This window comes from Eumetopias jubatus, unplaced genomic scaffold (genome assembly GCF_037043125.1).
Source record: "Eumetopias jubatus isolate StellerSeaLion01/CBP00866 unplaced genomic scaffold, mEumJub1_p1.0 scaffold_12, whole genome shotgun sequence".
Classification (NCBI taxonomy): domain Eukaryota; kingdom Metazoa; phylum Chordata; class Mammalia; order Carnivora; family Otariidae; genus Eumetopias; species Eumetopias jubatus.
In genome coordinates, this window is record NW_028274818.1 from 56,798,062 (window position 1) to 56,820,077 (window position 22,016).

The 22,016-nt window shown below is 42.6% G+C and overlaps 1 protein-coding gene across 11 annotated transcripts in view; it reads left to right on the plus strand.

Annotated features, from left to right (window-relative positions):
- Positions 1 to 22,016, plus strand: part of SELP (selectin P) — a 43,327-nt gene that overhangs the window by 11,801 nt on the left and 9,510 nt on the right. For 6 of the 11 annotated variants that reach the window (XM_028122968.2, XM_028122970.2, XM_028122969.2 and 3 more), the window contains exons 2-10: positions 1,538 to 1,628; positions 3,266 to 3,652; positions 7,631 to 7,738; positions 8,203 to 8,388; positions 8,922 to 9,107; positions 9,696 to 9,881; positions 11,337 to 11,522; positions 14,046 to 14,231; positions 17,429 to 17,614. In XM_028122968.2, the coding sequence (XP_027978769.1) occupies positions 1,538 to 1,628; positions 3,266 to 3,652; positions 7,631 to 7,738; positions 8,203 to 8,388; positions 8,922 to 9,107; positions 9,696 to 9,881; positions 11,337 to 11,522; positions 14,046 to 14,231; positions 17,429 to 17,614 (1,702 nt within the window). Of the gene's footprint in view, positions 1 to 1,537; positions 1,629 to 2,003; positions 2,230 to 3,265; positions 3,653 to 7,630; positions 7,739 to 8,202; positions 8,389 to 8,921; positions 9,108 to 9,695; positions 9,882 to 11,336; positions 11,523 to 14,045; positions 14,232 to 17,428; positions 17,615 to 22,016 lie in introns of those variants that run through there. The other 5 variants (XM_028122975.2, XM_028122972.2, XM_088017091.1 and 2 more) reach the window with 5 other exon arrangements.

Here is a 22,016-nt window from a genome sequence, read left to right on the forward strand (position 1 = left end):
AATGTACAGGGAGACAAACTTCCAAATGGCACACGGAGAGCACCACTAGATTAAAACACTATACTTCGGGTGCCTGGGTGGCTCAGATGGTTAAGCATCTGCCTTCGGCTCAGGTCATGATCCCAGGGTCCTGGGATCGAGTCCCGCATTGGGCTCCCTGCTCCTTGGGAGCCTGCTTCTCCCTCTGCCTCTCTCTCTCTGTCTCTCATGAATAAATAAATAAAATCTTTAAAAAAATAAATAAAACACTATACTTCTCCTCTAGTCTACTGGAGAAGAAATCCAGTGCTCGTTCAAAGGTAAATATTGGGGTCCCCTTCATGAGATCTACATTATTGTGTTCTTCAGTGGTAATACTTTTGCTGCTTGTGCCTCTGAAAGAATTTTGGAAAATTGTACAAACTCTCACACCCTTCTAAGTGGAAAGCTAACTTTTTTGTCATAAGTTTTAAAACTAATAAAAGATGGGATGTCCAATACATTGTAAAGATTAGCCTTTTACAATAAATGTCACATTATTTCTTAATATTCATTCCAGTGGAATTAAATGCTGTAGTGATCTAATAACCCTCATCAGTTTAAAAAAAATATAACTAAGTTCTGGATAATAGGAAATTTTATATTATTTGTTTTCTCTCCTTTAATACCTATTTCTATTCCACTTCCTCTGCAGAATTGTAACCTAATATAATACAATTTTAAGCTTAAAGTCTTTACTTGATCACTACATCTTACTTCTTTACAAAAAAAAGGTAATAAATCAAAATTTAAAAGATTGAATTTCCTGAAAGCACATGTGATTTTAGACTCCCCAACCTTCAGTTCTTTCATGTGTGACAGGAAGGAGTTGCATAAGATGAGTATTCCTGGAACTTATTTGCCTAAAAACATTTTTAAAATGTTAACAGATTTGATGAAATCCCAACAGAAGGGAACTCTTTAGAAATAATACTTGTTATTGATCCAAAGGGAATAAGTTTATTATATGTATTAAAATATATATGTACTTTGCATATATATTAAATATCGAATAATATTGTGGACATAGGCTGAAATTGTCAAGCAAGAAGATAAAACATAGATCAATAATACAGAGTAGTTGGCATTGCACAGGACAATTCATTGATGCCCCGTGCATCAAAGTATAGGTCAGTCAGGGAGTTTGCATTCAACTTCCTAGTATTTAGGGGTATGGCATACTAGTTCTTAAAGGGAGATTAGTGCATAATAATGATGACGATATTTTTCTTATGTGTTTATTACAAAGTGTTTCGTAAACAAAAAATATTAGTTGCACAAAGTAGTTACTTGACAAATATTTGTCGAACGAAAGAAGAAAAATTCTGTCCTCGGTGTTGGTGCGGGGTAGAACGCAGAACAGAGCAGTGAGAAATAAGAAGGAAGCAGAGGGCTTGAACCTCCACACTGATGGAAACAGGGAGGATTATGACTCAATATAATGATTATTAACAAGAATTTTTTTGGCCCCCCTGATTTCACATCGATGCTAAAAAGAAGTTTTCTTTTCTTGTTTCAGGCCAGGTGCCTAAAAGCCATCTTGAACTGGAGATTTCAGAGAGTGATCTTCAGAACTGTCCAACTCCTTTGCTTCAGTGCCCTGATCTTTGGTAAACGTTATGTTAACCCTTCATCTGGGCCTGAGTAATGAGGGGACCTTCTCCAAGTAGAAGTTAAGGATGGTAGTCAGTTGTTATGAGGCCTGGGAATACTCTCCCCACCCAAATGCCTGGAAAAAAAAATGCACCCAACACCATCACATTGCTGGAAAACTCTGGACAAACTGAAACAGACATCTCCAGGACCAATTATCCATTAGACACAGCAGGCACTGGTCCACAGTACCGTTAGGGACCCACAAAAATGTCTTAGCATACTATATATATATATAGTAAATTGTAAAATTTATTAGCAATTGTAAAATATAGTTTTGAATATTTTATGGAGGAAGAGGCAGATTAAGGCAAAACTGCCTAAACTCCATGGAGGTCAATAATGCAGCCCTGGTGACTCCAACATAAAGTTTTAGGGCAAAGCAATTCAATAGAGGTATCAGTGAGGGAGAGACAAACATAAATGACCCTCATGTGGGCAGCAGAGGACAGGGTTGAATAGGAACAAGACTCTATAAACAGGAAAGAGAGCCACTTCCAGGTCTGATTGCTTGCATTGTACACTTCTTCACATGGGATCTGGCCTCTTCTGGCCCGGGTGAGTTCCCACTGGCTACAAAAACAATATCTTCCATCAGAGTGCCCCTTACACTTTTGAAGGGCACATACTTTATTTCATTTAATATCACAAACGTATTCAAAAGGCTTGTTTTAACAAGTGAGTGAGCAGAAATGGAGGACACAGTGTAATTTATCAAAGAAAAACAGTCAAGAGAGGTGGAATGAGTGTAAGATTGCAGATCGGGGGATTTGATTTATAACCTGCCTCTGCCACAAACATGTTGTCTTTCACTCAACAAGTATTTATTGAACACCTGTTAAGTGCCAAGCTCTGTGTTTGGTGTGAAGGACCCGGAAATAAAAACAGACCACCATCAGGATTCACAATCTAGCATCTTACCATATCACAGGAAGAGACATTCCAATACCCAGTGACGAGGGAGGTGGAAGCAGAGGTGAAGTGTAGTGGGAGCCTGGAGGAAGGAGCAGCAAGCCTACCTGGGCAAGTCATGGAAAGTAGGGGGAAGAAATTTTACAAGACATATGTGGGGAGGGCAGCCAGAATAGCAGGAAGAGCATTGCAAAGACAGAAAGTGGGAGTCTGTTTTGCTAAGAAGGTAAATATGGTGGGTGATGAGGCTGGGCCAGCAGCTAGACTCCAGATCATAGAGCATCTTATTTTCCATATGAAGAGGTAGAACCTGTAGATTCAAAGCAGCCACCAAGACATTTTATGTGTCATTTAAATTGGGCAAATTACTTAATATGTCTCTTCCATTTATAAAAGGAGGAGAAGATTAGACGACCCAACTCTGTTACCATTATGATTCCAAATCTCTAATACTAAGGATCCTCAGAGTACAATTTCCTATTCTGACTTCATGTATATATTTTTTAGGTGAAAGATGGAAACTACTCTTCTTCCTTAAAACAACTAGATTAGACATAAAAGAGTCATGTTTTAGGTATTTGCTTTCCAGTCAGAAGCTCATCTGACTATATAGAAGTGTATTTATGCTCACAGAATCCTCTGGTTAGGGATGTTAACCTGGCATTCACTCTCCTTTACTCAGAATTAATAAAGCAGAAAGAAGTGGCAGCATGGACCTATAATTACAGCATGAAAGCATATTCATGGAACTATTCCCGGGTATTCTGCCAGAAGTACTACACGGATTTAGTGGCCATCCAGAATAAAAAAGAAATTGCTTACCTCAATGATGTCATACCTTACTACAGCTCTTACTACTGGATTGGGATCCGGAAGATCAATGATAAATGGACCTGGGTGGGAACCAAAAAGCCTCTCACCGAAGAGGCTGAGAACTGGGCTGACAATGAGCCCAACAACAAGAAGAACAACCAGGACTGTGTGGAGATCTACATCAAGAGTGTGTCAGCCCCTGGCAAGTGGAATGATGAGCCCTGCGGGAAAAGGAAGCGGGCACTATGCTATACAGGTAGGATCTTCTCTACTCTGAAGATTGTCTGTTTAAAACAAATAACTTCCCTGGTTCATTAATATAGCCACTGTGTCGGTAACATTGAGTCACAAAGTCAGGGATGTGAGAACAAAGAATAAACTACAATCAAGCAGCATTACTGAGCACCTTGAAGAATATAAGATCAGGATAAGAGAAAACTGGATTTTTGAAACTAGAATTTTACGATAATTTTATGATCATCTGACCCACTTCTTCATTTCATAAGTGATGAAGTAGATGCTCAGAAAGTTTTGGTTTCCTAAAATTTATGTCCAGAGCTTTTTTGCACCATTGTGCCCTAGTAGAAGTTGAAAGGTAGCTTGGCCCTGCCCCCAGGAGACACAGCTGTAACTAATACCTACTGCACATCAGTATGGTGCAGGCACTGCTGTTTGTTCATGGGTCAGGAGTCTTATTTCGTATTAGTTTCGTCTAGTCCTCGGGAGAACCTCACCAATTGGGTCCTCTAGTACTCTCATCTCACTGATGAGACAAAGGCTCAGGCTAGTAAGGGATCTGCTCAAGGTTCTAAGCTACTTGATGGTGGAGTTGGTTTCAAACTCATGATCCAAAGTTGGTGTTTTTTAGCCACAAATGCTACTGTAGTCTCTGCTCTACATTCTCATGAGACACCGTGAGAACATGACCAAGAATCACAAGTGCTTTAGATTCCCTTCAACAACAACCTGTGTTCAGGTGTGTTGGACTTTGGGAGAGGTTCGGGGTGTGAGGAAAGGGAAGAGGTAACTGGGAGGGTATTTGCTTCTCAATGAAGTAAGCAGTTCCCAAGTAAGCAGACATGCATGGAAGTTTGGTCTTCCTGTACTCATGTGCTTGTGCCATCTTTCTGATGCAGCTTCTCATATAGAGGAGGCCCTCCTGCCCCATGTAGCGCACAAACACTGTGGCTAGGGAGAGACTTGACGGCCCTGGGCAAGACAGTCTGAGTACTCTGAAGCTTCTTCTTTCATAAATCATCTTACAGATGCCACACTCTGCTATGTATGTTCTAAAATCATCACGGATGGAACTGGAGGGGATTATGCTAAGTGAAATAAGTCAAGCAGAGAAAGACAATTATCATATGGTTTCACTCATATGTGGAACATAAGGAATAGTGTGGAGGACCACAGGGGACAGCAGGGAAAACTGAATGGGAAGAAATCAGAGGGGGAGACAAACCATGAGAGACTCTGGACTCTGGGAACCAAACTGAGGGTTACAGAAGGGAGGGGGTGGGGGGATAGGGTAGCTAGGTAATGGCTATTAAGGAGGGCATGTGTGGTGATGAGCACTGGGTGTTTTACGCGACTAATGAATCGCTAAACACTACATCAAAAACTAACGATGTACTATATGCTGGCTATTTGAACATAAAAAATAAAATAAAGTAAAAAATAAATAAATAAATTCTTTAAATTATATAAACACCTCCCCTCAGAGCTCTTCCTCCACTTTCCTCTACTTTCTCTCTCTCTCCTCACTCAAGCCTATCTGAGAGAAAACTTTTCCATAAATGCATTGTCATGTATTCAGGTCTTATTTATAAATAATTTATAAACAAACAAATTTATTAATTTAAAAAATCAAGACCTGTTCTTTATAGGCCAGGATGGACATTACCAGAACACTAGCGCATCCTGCTGCCCTCCCAGTCAGCTCCCTACACTTCCTGGGTTATACCTCCCTGGAACAGTCCCTGTACGATTATCTTGGTTGCCTGGGCTTCTGCCTTCCCTGGGCATGATCCCGGGGTCCTGGGATCGAGCCCCAGGTTGGGCTCCTGGCTCAGCAGGAAGCCTACTTCGCCCTCTGCCTCTGCCTGTTTAAAAAAGGCAGCTTCACCTGCTTGTTCTCTCTCTCTAGTAAATAAAATCGTAAAAAAAAAAAAAAAAAAGAAAGAAAGAAAAAGAAAAATCTGTTTGGACACCTGGGTGGCTCAGATGTTAAGCGTCTGCTTTCAGCTCAGGTCATGATCCCAGGGTCCTGGGATCGAGTCCCACATCAGGCTCCCTGATCCTTGGGAGCCTGCTTCTCCCTCTGCCTCTCTCTCTCTCTCTCTCTCTCATTAATAAATAAATAAAATCTTTAAAAAAAAAAAGATTATCTTGGTTGCCAGTAGATGTTTCCTGTATGCCACTGCTTCCCCTCCCTGACCAACCTTCAACATCCATATCTGCAAGATCGTTTTCCCCAATAAAACTTGCAAAAAGTCACAAGGAAGAAAAGGGATTGAAAACTCCTGGCATGCACGACGCCAATGCCACTCCTCTAACCTGCAACAATAGTGGACATCGTTAATTGTTGCAATTTCACTGGAGCACAGTCAGTTCTCATGTCCACCAACGCAATACTCTTGGCAGCCACTATCACCGAGTGGCATTTTGCCACCCGAGATGTAAAGGGTGTAGGGAACCATCAACTCTCTGTGGGAGATGGATGAGAAATAGATATGTAGACTACAACAAGAAATTAAGTGGACCAATTCTCTAAATGTCAGGATTTGTTAGACCTCGGAACAGTCTAGCCAAAAAAAAAAAAAAAAAAAGATTCATTCAGTGAATCATCATTATATCCTTTCCTGGGGATTCAAAGGTATAGACAAGTTACTAACCCGCTTGAAACCCTAAAGTGGAGTAGACTACAGACTTTGACGGTTTTTTCATGTCTAACATTCTGGGATCCTGAGGAAGCTACGATCAGAAGAAAATGCGTATGCTCTGAAAGCACAGGGCAGACAGGTATCGCTGCTGGAAGACACTGGTGGGGTCAAGGTGATAGGATGGAAGATGTGGACCAAAGTCTGTCTCTAGGCTACTGCTCCTTCTGCATCTTCCCATTACTTGGAACCCTTCCCAGTTGCCCCGTGCAGCTTCACCAAACTTGCTGGCTGCCTCAAGAATGTCCTCCTGCAGAATCTGCATGACTTTGAGAATTTTAGCATCTCAGAGTTGAGAGGGAATGTAGAGGTCTTCTAGTATAACCCTCTATGTAACATATGAATTTCCTCTTATAATGGACCCCAAAGCGGACCACGTGTGGCCAGGGCTTAGTGCAGAGGAAACACTACCAGAAAACAGTCTAGCCTCAGACCTTAGCCCCAGCTATGACCTCATCAGTAAAAATGTTCTCAGCGCTTTCATATTATCAATTCTAATGCTAACCCTCCATCAGGTGCATAGCGCACAGATCCATCTCCAAAAAGTCTCTTGCAGGAAAGAAACCCCAGCCCCTCTCCATTCAGACTTACTGAGAAGGGCCTGGCTGGCCAGTCATGCTCTCCACAACTAAGCCTGGCATATTTGGACCTGTGAAACACCTCTTTATGAGACTGTCCTGTACCACGGGGAGGTCTTAAACATCTCATTTGGTTCCTCTGCTCCTCCACCATGTGGTGTTGGGTACAGATTTGAAATGAACAAAAGGTGTAAGGGCTTTGGCCCTGATCTTGGGCAGATTGGCCTCAGAGAAGTAACCTGTCTGAGGTCCCATAATAGTAAGCAGCAGAGCCACAATTCTGATCACATATGTGTGACTGCCCACATCTGATTCCTAATCTTTTTGCTGTACTCTCTGTCACAGGGGCTTCTGTAATAATAGAACTCTAAGAACATTCTTGGTTAAAAGTCACAACCTATTTTGTGCCACATAGAGGAGTTTCTCTGTCTCACATCCATCGGTGACTCTTTGTCTCTCTGTGACACACATAGCAATCCCTTCTTAGGCAACACTCAACTCAGCCTAAGGTGGAAGCCATGCAATGCTCAGGTGGGGCTCCTACAATGTCCTTCATGGAGACCAGCATGGCACCCCAAGAGGACATGGTCATTTTCTGTTGTTTGGCTGGCTCAATCTTATCTGAGTGGGGCTGAGTCTGTGGCTTGAGGAAGAATCCAGCTTTTCTTCCCACCTCCTGGGAATGCCCATGATTCTGATCCTTCTGTATGCATGCAGCCTCCTGCCAGGACACGTCCTGTAGCAAGCAAGGAGAGTGCATTGAGACCATCGGGAACCGCACCTGCTCCTGCTTCCCTGGATTCTATGGACCAGAATGTGAATATGGTGAGGCCACTATTTTGTGATTATTATTGTGGCCATTGGTCTTATGCTGGAGGTGGTGTCAGGAAGCAAATCATGTTGGAGACTCTCCAGTGAGGAAAGGCTAGTCCTGGCCATCTCCATGGTCTGTCAGTCTGCCCCACTCCAACTGTCCCAAGACACACGCTCTGGGTAAAACATTTCATTCTTAGAACATTTGCTCATAAAATCCTAAACCAGTAGAAGAGAAACATAAATGAAGCAAAACAAAAGCTGATTTTGCTCATTTGAAATAAAAACTGGTGAAAGACTGATCATTTCCCAAGATACAGCCAATACAAAGGCAGCACGTAAAGATGACCAGCTTGGGTTAGCAGCCCAGAAAGACAGGGTTAAGAGGGTTATATAAATAGCTTCCAACTTCTAGCAAACCTGACATTGTCTTTAAACCTGCATTGAAAAGAAAAATCAATATTTTGTCCCCACAGTCAGAGAGTGTGGGGGTTTTGATCTCCCTCAGCATATACTCATGAACTGCAGCCACCCTCTGGGAAACTTCTCTTTCAATTCAGAGTGCAGTTTCCACTGCTCTGAAGGGTACGAATTGAATGGACCCAGCAAGCTGGAATGCTTGGCTTCTGGAACCTGGACGAATGAGCCACCACAATGTATAGGTATGTAGACCCTATTCTTTCTATCCTCACTGACAACTACGGTTTCAGAGGGGGAAAACAAGCTTTCTCCATTAAAAAACATGAGAAAGCATGAGGATCCACATTAGATGGGGAATTCTGATTTTTACTATTACCCATCAATGAGAGTAACGCTAATTTTGCATTTCATGATGTTTTGTTATCTATAGAGTGAGGTAATCAGCGTAGTTCTTGATTCTCAGGCAAAAGCATCACAAAGGGAGACAGGTCCTGTCTCCCTTTATTAATTGCAAAGCAAGCAGAGTATAAGAATAAGGACTTAGGCTGAGTATTGTTAATTTGATCATTTTACCTTGCTTCTTTAAAAAGTAAATGAACAATGAGGATGTTTGGATATTTCGAAACCACTACTGAAAGTGCCATCTAACCAACCAGGTGTATCACCTTAGCCATCACTTAGGGATGGTTATAGATAGCTGCTGTATCATCCTGAGGTTTCCCAGGTGCTGGGCATAACCCAAGGGTTCACACCATTGCTCTGTGGTTGTTTGTAGCTGTCCAGTGCCCACCCCTGAGGACTCCTGAGCGAGGAAGCATGACGTGTCTGCACTCTGCCGAAGCATTCCAGTACGGGTCCAGCTGCCGCTTTAGCTGTGAAGAGGGATTTGCATTAGTTGGGTCAGAGGTGGTGGAGTGCACGGCCTCGGGGGTGTGGACAGCCGCGGCCCCAGTGTGTGAAGGTGAGTTTCCAGGGGTTGGGGATGCATAATGTCCATTGTGCCCCGTTCTTGCTGCGAGTACAGATGACTGGCCAGCTATGGAGAAGTTGGCCTGAACCGCCACAACATGACCCTCCTTCCACCTGACACCCAGTACGTTGGGTACATCTGGGATAGGAAGAGTGTCAGGCACCAGGAAAACAACAGGCTGATTTCACTACAGACTAAATTTAAAAGTCCTCCCTTCTCCCAAACTCACAGCCCTTGAACAGTTTGAGAATGGGCCCCATTCATAAATTTCACACAAGAAGGAAACAAGGGCATCTATGTCTGTAAGTAGAAGACCTACCAGGACAGGTTTATGGAGGTAAAGGGAATAGAGGATATTACAAAAAGCTTGGAAGACTCCCTTTTATTTTTTTAAGATTAAGGTCACCCTGTGGACTGGTCCTCCAAGTCCGGACAAACATCATGAGGGTCTCTGACCCTTACAGATTCCTACCTCCACCTGGATTTCCTGAGGTGGTTTTATCAGTGCCTTCTGGCCCTGGGCCTGGTTTTCTCCTTCCTCAGTATCTTTCTCTCTCTCTCCTTGGTTGTTCTCTCCAGCTGTGCAGTGTCCGCTCCTGGAAGCCCCTGGCAAGGGATCCATGGACTGTGTTCATCCCCTCGCTGCGTTTGCTTATGGCTCCAGCTGCAAATTTGAATGCGCACCTGGCTATCAAGTGAGGGGCTGGGCCTCAATCCGCTGCACTGGCTCTGGCCAATGGACCGCACCCTCACCAGCCTGTGAGGGTAGGAGTTTCCTTTAGTTGCCCTCTTCCACCCAGGAAGGGCCATGGCACTGTGGAAAGATCAGGGGCTCTTCACCTCAGGATGGCCTCCTCCAGACTCTGACACTGGAACAGGTTATCCAACCTCCAGGAGGCACGGTTTTCTCACCCATGAAATGAGCTAAGAATTCCCTGGTGCTTTTGTGAGAATGAAGGATATAAAAAGTACACAATGAAATTGCTTGTGTAAAGTAGCTAGCATTGGACGGGGCATTCAGTTTCTATCTCTTTTTTTCCCTTCCTGCCTCACTGGCAATACAAGCTGTGGGACAAGTCCTCTACTTGAGAGGAAGTCAGACAGTGGCAATTAGGACAAGGAGGGGGATTCCCCATCGTAGTCTTTGGTGGTGACTTTGACAACGGACAACCCTCCACGGTTGCACAAGAGCACAAAGCTGAATTCTGTGCAGTTGCCTCATACCCTCAGCTCATTAGGCAGGAAGGGGGATGGGGGAGCAGGAAATTGAAGATTGGATCAGCGAGTGCCCAGGAGATTTGATTACAAGCCTAGCTCTGCTACTGTCCAGATATAAGACCTTGGGGAAGTAACAACATTTCTGAACCTCACTTTTCTCATCCATAAAGGAAGAGAGAAGAAGCACTAGAGGATCTTTGGTTCTTATAGGTACCGATTCTGTAAAAACCAGAGGTCTAAGCCCAGGGTGTAACGGGAGGTCTTTATACTCTGAAAACAAAACAAAACAAAACAGGAATAGTCTGGATATGAAATGCTTTATCAAGGAAGTGCATGAGGAAACCAGACTTCATCAGAATTGAAGTCACTCAGGGATTAATTTTGTGCAGGAATTCTCCTTGGGCTGCACTCACTTGGCAATTGAAGTCTGATGACGATGATGTCCTGTGTTTCAGAGATATGGCCCATTCAGAATAATTTTATAAGCCTAGGTAACAGTGTGTCAATGATAAGCTGTATTATTCCAGCTTTTTCCTTAAAAGTCCAGCCTGTTCTGTAACAACTCTTTCCAGATCCAATTCCACAAATATTACCAGTAAATATTTAATACCAATCACTGCCGGGCCCTGGGATACAACTAGGAATGACTGAGCCCAGCCTCAAAGAGACTGTGGTCCAAGGGGCAGTGCTACAGTAGTGTCTGCAGGTGCTGGGGGGGATGAGGAGCACACTAGAGGACTCCCTACCCCTGAGCTGCAGTGGGCAGGGAAGGCTTCCTAAGGACAGTGATGTCTAAGCTGAAGTCAAAGGGCAGGTGAATGATCCAGGCAAAAAGGACATAGGAAGATGTTCTAGGCAGATTCCATTTTGGAAAAGGGAGGATTCAGTGTTCTGAACATGCTGATAATATGGGTGGGAAAGATGCATCTCTTGAGAGGCTCTCCTGAGAAGGAACTGAGCCCTTCCATTACCCAGTTTCAGATGACAATTGTCTCCATTTAGCCATTGCCTGTGGGCCACTGGAGAGTCCTGTTCATGGAAGCATGGATTGTTCCCCATCCTCGAGAGCATTTCAGGACAACACCAGCTGTAGCTTCCATTGTGCTGAGGGTTTCAGGCTGGAAGGAGCTAACCTAGTCCAGTGTACTGACTTGGGACGGTGGACAGCGCCAGCCCCGGTGTGTCAAGGTACTGTGACATTGGAACATTCCTTCTGTGTCTCTCAGTTTATTAAAGGCATCACACCTGCATTTAGAAGTAAGTCATTTTATTCATCAGACATTCACTAAGAACCACTAGTGCCAGGCCCTTTGTGCTGGCCCTAGGGATGAAACGGTGAGCAAAGCACACATCCATTACAGCATATTAGAACTCAAGATGAATGGAATGGGTTGGCATGAAGGAGACAGGGGTTGGGAGGAAGGAATGATGCATGAGGAACAACGTAGGATGGTAGAAGAGTAATGGGCAAGGCATTTAGTCTAGTTCTGTAATTTCCTGGTAACAAGCTTTTGGTCTCTCTGAAGATCAGTGTCTCCTGTAAAATGGAAGTATTATTATCTGCCTTACCTACGTGCCTCATTTGTGGTTGTGAATTAATGTGTGTAAAAATTAGCTTAAAACTGCTACGAGTTTTACAAATGTATGTAAAACGTGGGGCGCCCGAGTGGCCCAGTCGTTAAGAGTCTGCCTTCGGCTCAGATTATGATCCCAGCTCGATCCCTGGGATCGAGCCCCACATCGGGCTCCCTGCTCAGCAGGAAGCCTGCTTCTCCCTCTCCCACTCCCCCTGCTTGTGTTCCCTCTCTTGCTGTGTCTCTCTCTGTCAAATAAATAAAATCTTTAAAAAAAAAAAAACAAATGTATGTAAAACAATAACATTACCTTATAAATCCTATGTCTGTGATCTGATTTTACAAAGTAATATTCTTTTAATAGTTCATGTTTTCCATATTTTGCTCTTACAGGAGAACGAAGGCATAGGGAAGTCACTAGGATTATTACTTTTGCAAGGGGTACCCCACACAGAAGTTATGTCCCAGAGATGCAACATTGGCATTTCGTGTTGCTATTTACTGGGATCCCCGGGCGATTTATGAGAATCCCCTGGATCTAAGTATACCCTGATTTAAAAATGAGGCAGTGATTTGAAAGCAGGGTTGCAAGGAGGGAAAAAGATTTGTACACCCATGTCCATAGCAGCATTATTTATAATAGTTAAAATGTGGAAGCAACCCAAGTGTCCCTGAGTGGATGAATCGATAAACCAAATGTGGTTGATATATACAATGGAATATTATTTCACCTTAAAAAGGAAGGAGATTCTAACAGATATTACAACATGGATGAACCTCAGGGACATTATGCTAAGTGAAAAAGCCAGTCGTAAAAGACAGGTAAGGATAAGGGATGAGTGCACTCAGATGAGGTCCCTAGAGTAGTCAAAATCATAGAGACAGAAAGTAGAATGGAGGTTGCAAAGGGCTGGGAGGAGGGGGATGCGGAGTTCCTATTTAAAGAGTATAGAGTTTCAGTGTGAGATGATGACAGATGTTCTATCGCTGGTTGGTGGTGATCGCTGCACGGCAAGATGAGTGTATTTTATATCAGTGAACTGTGCACTTAAAAATAGTCAAGTGGTAAATGGTAAATTTTATACTATGTGTACTCTACCATGATAAAAAAAATGGGAAAATTAACCCAAAAATGAGGCAGAGAGGGAGTAGATGACCCTGCACCATGACGGTGAGGGTAATGGGATGTGTTGTGTATTTATTGTCTGAGAGACAGACACAAAAGAGCCCTTTGCTGTGCTTCAAAGGGAGGAAGGGATCTTAAGAGATCACTGGGGCCATTCTTGTCTTCAGGCATGTAAATGTCTTATCATACCCCAGGGATAGTTGGATACTCTCTTAAGCTTCCCGAGATATGGTCTCAATAACTCCCTTGCCAGGCCTCCCGGGTGTTTTCTGCTGGGTGAGATCAGGGTCTGCATCTGATGCATACTTTTAATAGTATTACCGCTATCTATCACCACTAGAACTGCTGCTGCTTGCTGCTACCAGCAGATAATATTTATTGAACACTTTATAGTCTAACTCCATAAGGTAATTACAATTACTGTTCACATTTTTAAGATGAGAAAAGACTTAACATATTAGAATGCACCTGTTCTCTATGACCATCTATTTTATATGATTGAGATCATAGCATATATATAATTTTTATTCTGCTTTTTAACTGAACATTGTGCATTGAGACACCTTGCATATCTTTTCAAGGTGAAATAAATCATTTTTAGTGACTTTTAGTGTTCCTTTCATCGATCCACCATAATTTATTTTCAACCTCTGATTAGTGGCATTTGTGTTTATTTTCAATATTTTGCTCTTACAAATAAAAATTAAAAAAATCTCTGAATTGATTTTTTGATATGCATCTTGATTGCGTTCTTAGCATACATTCTTGGGTCTAACAATATGATCTTTGAAAAATTATTCATGCATATTGCCAAAATGTTTAACAATGGCTTAGAATTTTCCTTATAAAATTGCTATTGTGATGGATACTTTTCTCATCCTCCAGTTTAAACATGCCCCGTTCAGAAATCCCTGTTCTTGGCACTAGAAAGGGTTAAGAGGTCAAAATTAATGAGTACTTGTGTATTACTCTGTCCTCATTCCCTTACTTCCTTACTTCCTCACCTCTTAGCTCTGCAATGCCATGATCTTCCGGCTCCAAACAAGGCCCAGGTGAACTGCTCCCACCCATTTGGGGCCTTTAGGTACCAATCAACCTGCAGCTTCACCTGCAATGAAGGCTTACACCTGGTGGGAGCAAGCATGCTGCAATGCTTGGGTACCGGCAACTGGAGCGCTCCTCCTCCGGAGTGCCAAGGTAAAGTGAATTCTTTCCAGCCATCTCGGAAATCCATTGTAGGCTGTATTTTAAAAGGCTATATTTTAGTGGTGGTGACTGTCTAGGGGCCAGAAGCTCAAAATGGACTGGAAATTAATAAACATTTTCATCCTGTAACTCATTGATTCCAAGTGCAGGTGCCTTCAGGGGCCAGGCAGATAACATGAGTGGCATGATGTTTGGCAATAGGAGATAGGGACTGGCCCCTACCCACCCTTTACTAGGAACTGGAGGCTTCTATCATGAACCAGGTACACTATTCTCCTGGCTAAAAATAGTGCCTAGAAAGAAAGCCAGAAGGAAAAAAATAGCTTCAGGATGGTTGTCCCGAGGCTGACCTGGCACTTTGTTCCTAGGAACCATGGACCGTAATGGTGGAAATGGGGGGAGGGGGCAAACATTGGGTATAATAGTGCAATGGGAGGGGCAGAATTTACAGGTGTCTGGCTGCACACCTCCTCCAAGATCTGTATAGGAATGGAGAAATATACTCAGGTAAAGTGAAGAGTGATGAAAAGAAGAAGAAATTCATCTCTAAATGCAAGATTACAGAATCCTCAGAAAAGGATATTCAGCCTCAGGGTGGGTAAATCTGCATTGTACTTGGCTGAAAAGAAAGCCAGGGTAGTCTGCCAATATTTTATGAAATAGAACTGGTCCTAATCATTTGTGTTTGGGAACTGAAGAACAGATGTATGCTTTTTATACTCCGCATTCCTTTTTCCACTCAATGTATCCAATTCTTCAGTTATATTTATGGCAATATCATGTTTATAAAGCAGGATTCTCACTTGTAAAAGCTAGAGAAAAGTAAGAACATAAAGAAAAAAAATCCTCTTAAGTACTCGCAGGCTGAAATAGGCATTGTTAGCTTTCTTATACGAATTCTTCCAATATTTTCCCCATTCACTTTTCCCTCTATGCAATGAGTATTTTTATGAGGCATATACAATTTTAATAATAAAATCAAATAAGTAAAATACTAGATATTTCTGCATTGTTTGCCTTTGCCTTTCACTTTGCACAGACTTTAACATCTGAGTGAAAGCAGGTAGACACATATTTTTAATGAAGAGGAAACCACTTGCTATTTGGGTCACACCCCACTATTAAGTTAGGTCAACAGCAAATGAATGAATGAATGAATGAATGAATGAACTCAGCAGAATTGGACATCCTTCATTTCCAGGCACAAGAGCATGGCAAGCCACTGGTGCTGGGGTTGAATATACCTTCCAGGCAGGGTCTGGAAAGACCAGAGTGAGGCTTGCAACCTTGCCTTCTCAGCTTTAATCCTGGCTACACAGGAGCCTGGAGATATTATGAAGTCCATGCAGTTCTGGGGAAAAACTCAGAATCCCTGAGGAGGCTTATCACAGTGACTAGAATTCTGCAGAATCCTATCACAGTAATCAGAGTTATAGTTCACTGCCCCATACTGTCCTTCCTGTGGGTATCTCACTACAAGGAGGTTGATACTCACCATGGCTTCCTGTGACCTTCCAGTTCCCTTCTGCTTTTAGCTCTTTGTTTACTCTGACTGAACTTTCTCCTCTTGTTGCTGGGTGAGCATCAAGTGAAATACCCAAATGTGGGCTGGGCAGGAAGGTGCCAAGAAGCTTGCAACCCGCTCGCTGTTGTAAGACTTCTGAGGGGGTGTTATCAGGTAATTTCCCTTTTCAATGTCCCCTTTGCCCCGTTGCCTTCTGATATGCAGCTATCAGAACCCCAGCTATCAGAAGACAAGACCACAAAAGAGCTGGAAACGGACTCCATGGCACCAAGACCCTCCCAATTTGTCCTTACAGGTTACAGGCTTCTTGACTTGTCTCCTCTCCTCTTTTCCCACCACACACACATACACACTACAAAAAGACATTTCAAGTGGCAGAAAATGACTAGGTATTTGGAGAAGTTGATCAGGTTGAGGAGAACATAGCTGGAGAGGGGAGGGGGTAAAGGGAATAGAAAGGTATAAAAAATACTCTTGGAACCTCAACCAGTTGAGGTCAGTGGCTAAAGAATGGCCCTAGGTTCAGCCCTACTGTCACTGACTCTGGTCTGAAGCCATACACTAGTCAGTCAAACCAAACAGTGAAGAAGAAACCCCTAAACCATGCATTCTCATAGTCTTCACTTTTTAATATCAACATGTTGAATCTGGGCATTATAGTTTCATTAAATGGCAGAGGGACATCTTGACAGCTATTAACACTTACATACAGAGTGTTTTTGCTTTTGACTCTTGTAAAAGTTTTGGGAGCTACGCAATGCTGTTCTCCACATTTTTTTCCTTTAAATTTTTTTATTGTTATGTTAATCACCATACATTACATCATTAGTTTTTGATGTAGTGTTCCATGATTCATTGTTCGTTCTCCACATTTTAAAAGTGTAGATATGGAGGCTCAGAGAGGTTAAGTGACTTGTCCCACATCACAGAGCATGATCTCTAACCCAAGTAAGTCCCCTAGCATCTCAAACTCTATATGTATAAACTGTGGTAAAGAACCATGAGATCGAATTTACCTTGTCTATAAGTGAACAAGTAGAGTCACTGGGGTTTGTCACCATAGGATGACATTGGTGGGAAGAGCATTTGCAGATGGCCAGTTACGTTACATACCTACCACGTGTCCATGATTTTTAAAATATTTTTAAATTTAATTTTTACATATTATTTAACTTATCATTTTCTATAACTGAGGATCCCTGCTAAGCAAGGAGTGTTATTTTTCCCGTTCCATAGATGAAGCAACTGAAGTTCAGAAAGGTCTAGAGACACATTGCTGGTAAGGAACACATTTGTCACTTTTTTCTGGCAAGGTCATTAGGTCTGTTTCTGAAGGTGTCAAGGAAGCAGCCACTTCCGTGCCTGTCCAGGGACACCTGAAATGCTATCTTTCCAAAGCACCAGCTCCCTTTTAAAATGACCTCTAAAGCTCTTTGTGGGTGAAGGTTTCAGGATGCCAATCAACCGTTAGTTGCTGCTATTTTATACGTCCATGACCTCTAACTGGTGAGAAAGCAGCATGAAATTCAAAGGATCATTTCTAACCAAATGCCCTTATGGATTAAGCATGCGTGTGCACACATGCATGCACACACACACTGATTTCAGGTTGCTGTGTTCTAAAATGACCCCATCTCTCCTCTCTCTACCGTGCCCCTTGTAGCCATTGCCTGCACACCTCTGCTAAGCCCTCGGAATGGAACAATGACCTGTGTCCAGCCTCTTGGAAACTCCAGTTATAGGTCCACATGCCAGTTCGCCTGTGATGAAGGATTATCTTTATCTGGACCACAAATATTGGATTGTACTCCATCTGGACATTGGACAGGTTCCCCACCAATATGTGAAGGTAGGATTGTGGGTCTGTCCTTTCTTATGGCTTCTCAGATAATACAATAGAAGGAAGAATCACCAGGAATTCATGTAAAACTGTTCCTAAGCTAAAGGAAACACACTCTCCACAAAGCATGGTAATTTCTCTCTTGCTTTCTGCATATTCCTATAACTTTAAACATTTCACAGTTTCATAAAGTGCTTTAATATCACTGTGACATTTGATGTTTGCCACCATTCTGAAATAATGGGGAAAGGCAGTGTCGTGTCCATCTCCCAGATGAGGAAGCAGAGGCTCAGGGAGGTTAAGTAACCTGTTGCAATTCACACCCTTAGCAAGTGATGAAGCTCAGCTATGTCACTGGGACTTTTACTTCCTTATAAAGTGTTTTTCCACTGGCTCTTTATTCCTTCTTACATTTACCTTCACTGAGCACTGCTAAACCCCAGGCTCTGAGCTAATTCAGGGATGGATGTGATGTCACCTCCACCCCTCAAGGACCTCGTAAGCTATTCGGGCATGTCTCTCCTGGCTCTGCCTCCCACATGGACTAGAAGGTCTTCCAGGGCAGGAACCATGCCTTCTTCATCTTTGTAACCCCTGCAGCAACTAGATGGAAGTGGCTGTGTGACAAATACTTGCTCAGGTGCAGCTTACCGTTTACTGGTTAAATTTACTCAAGCACAAGCCCTGTTGACCGTGAATTGCTGGACCCTCAAAGGCAGGAGCCGGATCCTATCTATCTTTGTCTCCCACAAACATCTGGCTAACATAACACAGACCCTCCCATTTGGTGTGCTCTAAAATAGAAGTTTACTGAAGTAATTAATTCATAGCTCACATTTACTTTCAGAAGGCACCATTAGTCCAATTTATTGTTCAGTGTACCGAGTAATAATAAGATGAGCACTAATTAGTGAATGTTCATGGCTTGTGTGATAAGTACCAGCTACTTCATAGATAGAATCTCATTCTACCCACACGACAACCGTGAACATGGTTATTATGATCCCCTTTTATTTTTTTTATTTCCCCCATTTTGTTTTTCATTTTATTTTATTTTTTTATATTTATTTCAATAAAATTTATTTTTTTAACTTTTCTTTTTTTTAATTTTATTTTATTATGTTATGATCCCCTTTTAAAGATGAGGAAATAGAGGCTTTGAGAGGATCCATAGCAGGCAAAGGCCAAATAGCTGGGAAGTGTGGAGCTGGACTCCAACCTGGGTCTTGGGTCTCACCTGATTCTGGGCTAGTGTTGTCACCATGACACTGCATTGCCACCCAGCGGCGGTGTCCCTAAATCCCCAGTCTCGTAATTGTGCTCTTTTCCACTGGCCAGGGGCCAGGCTGCTGCTCTAAGGGCTTCAGAAATGAACTTCAGAAATGGCAATGTCTGATGGTCAGACAAGAGAATGTGTCGATAGAAATCTATTCGTGTTGTATGAAAAAAAGCTGAAATATTGTTTATTCCTTCTTGCGGAGTGAGCGCTAGATTAATACCGAAAGACCGGCATTGCTCTTCCCCAAAGTCCTGGGCCATCTAAGTCACATCACACCATGTGGACTTCAGTTTTCTAGATTTCAAAAGGAGAGGAGTGGATGCGCTAATGTCTGAGCTCTCCCTTCTGGTCAAGAATTCTGAGGTTGAAGACGTAGAATGCTGCCATCTGCTGTCCGAAAGCTATACTACAGGCACCTGAGGAATCTAGAACACTATGGGGGGTAACACTAAGGGCTCATGCTTCCCCACTTATTTCTCATTCTCTCGTTCATTTATTCCAGCAACATTTACCATAAGCTCTGTTTTCCCACATTCTGAATTAAGGCTAAAGAATAAAAAATGCCTAAGAATTATCTCACTAAAATTTTAAATCACGTATGTAACCAATATGGTTGTTACACCCGTGATCTCCAAAGCCCCTGTTTCCCCTCACCCCCTACCAGGCCCCTCTTCTCCACAAGGGGAGGCATTTGCCTCCCACGGTGCAGGCCAGCCCCGCCCAGGGCCTAGAACCAGTCCTGATGGTGGACGGCAGCTTTAGCCAACTGCAGGCCTCAGAACCAGCAGCCTTGTCTGAGTCTGATATTGAGCTCTGGTTTTTGTGTCATGCTTTCACCTCACCCTCCAAATTTATTCTCTGGATTTAGGCAAACCGTTCCTTTTCTTTTCTACATGCTTGAGTCCATAAAGTTTTAACCTTCAGCATTGACCCCAGAACCCTGATTTTTGCATAGAGTTTTGTGGAGTCTAGGCTATATATCAGAGGGGCTTGAGGGCCACTGAGTTAGCTGGACAGCGTGGCAGGTGGAGCACTCGGTCTCCCACTTCAGAGTGCAATGAGAGATCTCATTTTTGTGTGGTTACACAGATATTTCCTTTTTAGTTAGAACACACCAGTCCCTGGGCCCTTTGGGACTTGGGCGCTTCCTGATATCCCAGTCTCCTCACTGCCTTTCTCCTCCAGGACCTGAAGTCCTTTCCTGAATTGCTTATCTCTGTTTGCTATGACCTTTATGCCCCCAACTGTTGGGCCACTATCTTGACTGATATTACTGCTCTCCTAATCACTTTGTTATTGACACTCTGGAGACCACATTTGGCCACTGGACCCAACTCATAGTGACCAGCCTCATGGTAGTGGGGTAAGGAGGGTCTTTGTTCCAAGTTCCAGTCCTAGCTCTGCTCTTCTGCCATGTCCCTGCTCATCCAAGTCCTATAAGATAGCACACTCTTACCCTCTAAACTCTGGCCTGGCTCACATCTCTGTTTTTTTTCTCCACTCCTCCAACATTTCTCTCACTCCATGGGGGGCCTAGTCTTTATTTCTAAAGTTTGAGTTTAGAAATTTTTTTAAGATTTTATTTATTTATTTGAGAGAGAGAGAGCGAGAGAGAGCATGAAAGGGGAGGGGGTCAGAGGGAGAAGCAGACTCCCCACTGAGCAGGGAGCATGATGTGGGACTCGATCCCCGGACTCCAGGATCATGACCTGAGCTGAAGGCAGCCGCTCAACCTACTGAGCCACCCAGGCGCCCCCTAGAAATTTATTATTTATACTGTATCTTCTTTCCAAAAGTTTCTTGACAAAAATTATATCTAACTTAAATAAAAAGAGATAATACAAAGATATAGGGAAGAATTTACTAAATCTATTTAAAATAATATAAACCAATCTGCTGTCAGTTGATGACAGACTGCCAGGGAACCCAACAACTCATGAATTTACATGCAATCATACACACTTACTTCATGGATTACAGAAAAACATCAATGAAGGTCGTTGTGATAGACAGCACTGCCTTGGAAGCCCACAAAAATAGAGTACTAAGCATGTGATAAAAGCAATTCTTATTAGTTTTCTATTCTTGTAATTAATTACTCAGGTTTTGGTGAAGTTTTACAGTAGGCTTAAGAATATGACTATTTTTCAAGTTACCCAAGAGGTCACTCCCTGGTAAAAATCTCTTCCTCTACGTCTGCCCTAGTACCCTCCATTCCAGCAGCTTCCTTGGCAAGTTCACAAATGTAATTCAGCCATGTCTGCTGAGCACCCACCATATGCCAGATTGGGGTTAGGCTTCCGAGTACCTCATCAAGGCTGCCTCTCAGGCAGGAAAATATACTTCCTTACTTGGTTCAAAGTCAAATCCTTAAAGTTATACAGAGACCTTTGTTTGGATAAGGTTAATTCTTACCTAAGAGGGTTCAGAGAATTTCATATACAAAACAAAACAAAAACGTGTGTCTATAATCTTGGCAGAACAAGACCGACAAAACTGAGATCAAAGCAATAGCCCCCAGGTGGATTTAATGCTGTAGTAATTCTCTTTTTATACTAAAGGTCACATAAGTCAATTTTTTCAAACAGTAACTCCTCTTATTTCTTTTCAGACATAAACACACTCGTTAGAATGCATCCAAATTAAATTGTGCTCACTAACTTGTTCGTTCATTTGACAAACATTTTAGAACCCCTACTAGGTGCCAGGCCCTATTCCCTGGGATGTAGTGTTGGGAAGAGCTGACAAGGTCCCCACTGTCCTGCAGCTGACATACATTTTCTTGGGCTTAAATATAAAATCCTGAGAGATTCTAAAAAATTTGTTTTAGTGAGAATGTTCACAGGTGATTTAATGTCTATGATTTACACTGATATATATATTTAATAAAAGTTTGGTAAGTGAAATTGGATTTCATCAGAGATGGATTTATTAATTACTCAAAAATTTGAGCATTCTAAACTGAAATTCAGTATGTTACTTTGGCTATTTGAATGGATTCGTGCAATAAGGAGTCACAATCTCTTCACAAATAGCCTGTCACTGAAAAATACTTGGGCCAATATGTAAGGGCCAGAAATATCACTTTTCCATGAGGTACCACATAAGACCAAGAGGTCTTGTTTTGTTTTG